Source organism: Kryptolebias marmoratus, linkage group LG17, assembly GCF_001649575.2.
Source record: "Kryptolebias marmoratus isolate JLee-2015 linkage group LG17, ASM164957v2, whole genome shotgun sequence".
Taxonomy (NCBI): Eukaryota; Metazoa; Chordata; class Actinopteri; order Cyprinodontiformes; family Rivulidae; genus Kryptolebias; species Kryptolebias marmoratus.
The window spans coordinates 24,117,882-24,124,123 of record NC_051446.1 but is presented as its reverse complement, the minus strand read 5'-3'; the positions used below and the strand labels follow the sequence as shown (position 1 = coordinate 24,124,123).

At 43.3% G+C, this 6,242-nt stretch overlaps 1 protein-coding gene across 2 annotated transcripts in view; it reads left to right on the top strand.

The window, feature by feature from the left end:
- Window positions 1-4,645, top strand: part of LOC108247367 (thyroid hormone receptor alpha) — a 116,312-nt gene extending 111,667 nt beyond the window's left edge. For both annotated transcript variants that reach the window (XM_017435422.3, XM_017435431.3), the window contains 3 exons: window positions 534-680; window positions 2,575-2,833; window positions 3,403-4,645. In XM_017435422.3, the coding sequence (XP_017290911.1) occupies window positions 534-680; window positions 2,575-2,833; window positions 3,403-3,653 (657 nt within the window). In that variant the 3' untranslated portion in view covers window positions 3,654-4,645. The remainder of the gene's footprint in view (window positions 1-533; window positions 681-2,574; window positions 2,834-3,402) is intronic.
- Window positions 4,646-6,242: the final 1,597 nt, after the last annotated feature.

Genomic DNA, 6,242 nt, shown 5'->3' with positions numbered 1-6,242 from the left:
GATGGATGGATGGATGGATGGATGGATGGATGGATGGATGGATGGATGGATGGATGGATGGATGTGTGGGTGGATGGATGCTAATTAAAGTTTGTGCAACATAGCTGTAGTGTATATCAGGGTAATAATTAATTTGCGTTTTTTTTGTTTTTTTTAATTACCAGAAAACCTTTAATTAATTTCAGTTTCAAATTGGTCAGAAGGAGGAATTCTGTTGATGTGATGTGACTCCCAACATTAAAAACCAGGATTTGGTTATTTCTCAGGTTTAACATTTATTAACAAAATGAAATCACACAACACAGAAGGGAAGGAGTTTAAATATAAACCACATGTGGAGTGAAAGGACCTTCAAGCTTATTAAAGGTAATTAAGTTGACAATCCCAAGGAAGTTCACAAGATTTAAACATCAGAAAATTGAGGGAAATTATTGTTTTAAATAATAAAGGGTTCAAACGTTCAGGATTGTTCAGTTTTTTTTTATTTCACGCCCCGTCCTAATCAGTGTCTTTATTGGATTTTTGTCTCGTAGCCAGACAAGATCGGCCAGTCTCCAGTTGCTCCTATGTCAGACGGAGACAAGGTGGACCTGGAGGCCTTCAGCGAGTTCACCAAGATCATCACCCCTGCCATCACCCGGGTCGTCGACTTTGCCAAAAAACTGCCCATGTTCTCTGAGGTGAGCGCCGCTCGGTTGTTCAGGAGCAAAAAAAAACCCGAAGGAACAAATCTAAAGTAGCGCCCTGACTCCTGTCAGGGTGTGTGTGTGTGTGTTAGTTAAATCAGAGGTTAGTTTGTCTGAAGATAACACAAGTTATAATCAAGTGCTGTAAAAATGTCAAACAGATTTCAGTCCTCCTGTCCTCAGGTCAGGTCAGGTCAGGTCAGGTCGGATGCTGATAATTTACACATTCCCTCTTAGAGTAAACTCATTCCTCGGAGAACGAGCCCAGGAGCATCTTTTGTCGCCTCCAACAGTCTAATTAGCGAACACGTAACGACGGCTCGCCCCGGCTGCTTGTAATGAGACTCTGTGTGATTGGATAATTATCTGGGTGGCTGAGTTATTGTCTTGTGGGCTGCAGTCGAGGAGCAGGAATTTGCGGCGTAATGAATCACAGGAGAGGAAAAGTTGCAACTGTAATCCGTCTTGGTGTTTGGGGACATCAATCAAAGCTGCGTTGGAACGTCAGGGCCGTCACTTATTAAATCAGCAGATTTAAAAGTAAATTTCATTCATTTTGTTGTATTATTATTATTATTATTTACATGTTACCTGCATGCATTCAAATCAGTAAAAATGTCATTAAAATATAATATCAGTTAGATAAAAGTTCAGCTTTAACAGATAAGGAGAGGCTCTGAATCACATTGTGTTATCTTGTGTTCCCTGTACAATAGATAATATATAAAATAAGCCGTTTTAATCTGATAAAAGCTGAGAAAACCTGTTTAGCTTACATGAGATCGCTTCATGCTGCTGCACTCGTTGGTTGATAAAAATGCACAGAATCAAAGCCAGCGCTCATTTAGCCACTAAAAACGAATCTGTTGCTTTTGTCTCAAATTGATGCAGCTGCAAATGACTTATAAGCATTTAGTTTAATAAGACAAATAAAGGCAGCAAACGCAGATTAATCCTCTCAGCTGTCAGGGAAGGAAAGGAGTTTACATCGAGGTGAGATTAATTCAGCGCACACATTCTGCAGAGAGTCTAATATTCATGTAAATCAGGAGGTTTAGAGATGATCCGTGTTCATTTGTGGAAACAAATGTCTGCTTTTTTGCAATCCATCTTTGTTTCTCTGTATCTTCCTGACATTCTTTTACTTTCTTTGTTGTTATTTGTTAAAGTCATTGTTGGTGTTGAGGTCAGGCATGGGCCGGTGTCAAAACCTCAACATTTTTTTATTATACCATTCCTTTAAACGCCTAAAAACTCGATGACAGAGACAGCGGGGATGTTTTTCTTTTCCTTCTATGTGGCTCTGAGCTCTTATTCAGTTGTGTGCTGTAGCCAAGGGGGAAATTCCCTTAAAGTTTCATGCTTGTTTAAAAAAAAAAAAAAAGAAACGACATCACTGGTTGGTTGTGTATTTTATTTGGCAGATAACACCGTCAGTCATGGCTTGTCCAATAAAGAAGCAGCACCCGTTCGCTCACAACTACAGTCGGGTTTTATCTTAATTCTCTTTTTAATATAACGCTGTTTTGAAACAAATGTTTGCAACAAAAAATCTGAATAAAGTTGCAATATAAAACTAATGTCTCCAACACATGGGTCACTTTGGGTCACCCTAACTTGTCTGCAAGCAGGTTTGTTTCTGTGGGAATTTATTTAACTTAGCAAAACCCCAGAAGGTTTATTTACTGCAAATACTTCAACATAATAATTTGTCCTCATGCTGTAGTACTTTGTAGCCCAAACAGGGTGACGGTAAAGCATACATCATTGATTTAATTTATTATAAATGATTAGATTTAACATGTGATTCTAAAGCTGGTTGAATTCTGATTAGAAATAAATTATCCTCGTAGAATCTTACAATAAAGGTGTTTTTGTTTGTTGCCAGCTGCCTTGTGAAGACCAGATCATCCTGTTAAAAGGCTGCTGCATGGAGATCATGTCGCTGCGAGCGGCCATCCGCTACGACCCCGAGAGTGAGACGCTGACGCTGAGCGGGGAGATGGCTGTGAAGCGCGAGCAGCTGAAGAACGGAGGGCTGGGCGTGGTGTCCGACGCCATCTTTGATCTGGGCAAAAGCCTGGCGCAGTTCAACCTGGACGACACGGAAGTGGCGCTGCTGCAGGCCGTGCTTCTCATGAGCTCAGGTGAATAAAAATAAAATTTATTCATCATATTTCTGCTTTAGCCTTGTTGCAGCTTGTACTTTATGTGATTTAAATGCAAATTTGAATGTGTCCTTGTCTCTTGGACTGTCCTTATTTAAACTCATTCACCATCTGATTAAAACCTTTTCAAATGTTGAAAAAATATGATTCAAAAGCTTGTCAAAACACCATCTCCAGGTACAGTTCAGTTTACTACTTCTATATCTGGATCAAAGTAAGTAGTTATAGCAAAGTGTTATCCTCACGGTTCCTTATACCTGCACAATATCTATTATTTTTTGTTTTTAACCAAACCTTGTCAGCGTTCTGCCACGTCTCAGTTGGACTGCACGCTTCCTTTGGTGTGGTATGAGTGGATAAATATGGCTTTTTGTTTCTCATTCATAGACTGAGAGATTTCTCTCATGATTTGTTAAGTGTCGTGTTTCTTTTGTGTAATGGCTGTTAGAGAAAACAGATCAATGCAGGAAAAGGTTGAAAAATTCCTCCAGTTTCTATGAGCTCTTCTCTGCAAATCGCCAACCTTCTTTATCCTTTGCCTCCTGCAGACCGCTCAGGCCTGACCTGTGTGGACAAGATCGAGAAGTGCCAGGAGACCTACCTGCTGGCGTTTGAGCACTACATCAACTACCGCAAGCACAACATTCCCCACTTCTGGCCCAAGCTGCTGATGAAGGTGACGGACCTGCGGATGATCGGGGCGTGCCACGCCAGCCGCTTCCTTCACATGAAGGTGGAGTGTCCCAACGAACTCTTCCCCCCACTCTTCCTCGAGGTCTTCGAGGACCAGGAGGTGTGAAACGCAGTTGCCACCGTGCGATTGGAAAAAAAGGAAGTTCTGGGCGAAACGGGAGCTGGGCTGAGCCGTGGAGATGGAGGGAGAGCCTTGTCGGCAGGAATCTGCTTTCACAGTTTGTGGTTTCAAAACTGGAAATAACCGAAAGAAAGACACACCAGCAACAGGAGAGGAACAAACTGAGGAATTTGTCTTGTGAACACCCTCTCCTCCACCACTTTCTCCTCCTTCTACCCACTCCTGTTTAAATGTTCGTGTGGGGGCCCTTCTGTCTAAGCATGATGTCTTATCCAGTAAGAGTTGTAGCCATTTGCCAAGACACACACACACACACACAAAGCCACAGCTTGTTTCACCTCACTTCTTCAGGGCAGCGCTCTTTGTTTCTTTGCATTAGTCACACGTTTTCATCCCCATGTTTCCAGCGTCAAAGCTGGCCAGCACCGTTCAGTATTCTCTCTGAATAAGTGTTAAAGAGGTCATTCAGGAAATATGGACAGTAGTGACATCATTTCGCACAGTTGTGCAGGCAGTGAGCAAACACTTTGTGCTGAGAACTCAACAGAACGTTTCACGCGTTTCTCTGGTTTATGACGGCCGACAAAGTCGAGCCGCCGTACTTCATTGTCAGTTACTCAACTCAATCTGAGCCGTTACTGTTGTTGTGTTTTGGAGCTGCTGCTTCTCTCAGATTCCACTCAAACAGGTGCTATTTTTTAAAAAGGCTACTCCAGTCTGCCTTTAAGAAGCGTGCAGACCATGGCTCCTATCTACCTTCGTTTTTGTCATTGGACCGGTTCCTGTGACATACAATGCGTGATCGCACACACACACACACACACACACACACACACACACACACACACACACATGTGCAGACATGACTTGTCATTCCCTGTGCTGCTTGCAGCAGCAGCCTACCGTATTGTGAATGACAATGAAGCTCTTCTTTCTCCGAGGAGTTAGATCAGGGAAGGAAAGAAAGCAGGAAAGAAGACGGGGGAAGGAAAAGGATACACTTTGGAGGAGGAGAGGAAATAGGATGTGAAGCCAGGGGGGCAGGAGTAAATCTTCACCCTCACTTCTTAGAGGTTTGAATAGGAACAGCAATCAGCCGCCTCTCTTTGTCTGACACACACACACACACACAAACATGAAAACACACAAGTTCACCTCAGTGTAACATGAATGCCTCATTTACTGTACACACTGCCATGTGGCCCTAACCTGCAGGGTTTCTTTACTGAGTCCTCACCTCATGGGCTCAGCTCAGTGTGGCCCCTCCAGGCTTCCATAGACACTTGCCTGTTTTTGTTTTTGTTGTTTTTTGTTTCTTTTTTTACCATGGGCGTCACTGAAAGCAGGCAGATATGCCAAGAAGGCTACCATTTACCTCAAAAGAGACACACCCAAGAATGGGGCAGAAAAACTGCCCTATGGTGTCAGGCACTACCTCACCTCTGTGGACACAGGGCAGCTGCCCACAGCCAGACATACACTATTCTGATGTAGACTAACACACAGATGTGCTTAGTTTTTACGTAACTGCACACTTGTAGTTGTGGAAAAACGAAACAGTCACAGAAAACACACACACACACACATTCATTTGTATCACTTGGTTCAGATGAAATCCCATAAAAGACAGGAGGGCCAACCATCTCCCACCTTCAGGGAGTGGTACCCATTACGTTCAGGTCATCTCGTTTTCTGTTCTTTGGAACCAAGCGTCGTCTTTTTTTTAGACATTTTGATCCATCTGTTTCTGTAAAAACAGAAGTGGACTCACTGAAGCAGCAAAAGGACAGCGTGGACCCCAGGTGAGGCGCAGCAAGAGGACGGATAGGAGACAGTAACTGAAAACCCACGGTGGCCTCGAAAGGGCGTCTGCTTCTCAGCGACTGGAGCAGGAGAAATATTTTAGTTAAAACGAGCTCAGCACATTAAACAACAACAGGTGGGATTTTTTTCAGCTCTTTTTGTCTCATGCGCTTCCCGATTCTCACCACAATAACAGTAATATCACCTATCGAAGGAACATGAATTGTTTTTAAAAGCCCACTCTGTTCATTCCTATTCTGGGGCCAAGCCAGATCTAAATGGGTTTACCACTCATACAAGTAAAAAAGAATAATCCTTCAGTTGTTTATACTGGCCGCTTGTGCAGGATGGGTAATTTGCAACCCTTGGAGCACGGATAAACATCCAAGTTGGGAAGAAAAATAGGATCTGGAATGATACCTTTGCTTCTCTTTCCTCAAGCACATCAACATCTTCAGGGATCCATCACTTCTTCTGCTCCTCTGTAGTCCACAGCATGACCTTCTCTGGAGCCTAGCTCTAGCCACCGTTACAACCCCATTCAGCCAGGCTGGTGGGAGTTTTTGCACTACTGCAGCGGTCCTCCCTTTAACCCGTTTTCTTATTAGTTCACCCTAAATTGATGTCCCTAACCACTCTGTGTAACAGATAACAGTGGGCTCAGTCCCAAACCTGTCCTGTCTTCAGTATTAGACCAATAGAAAGGGATGTGGGAAGAAATCCCTGCTTAGGAGGGTTTGAAGAGCTGTGTAGCACTTACCACAACCACCC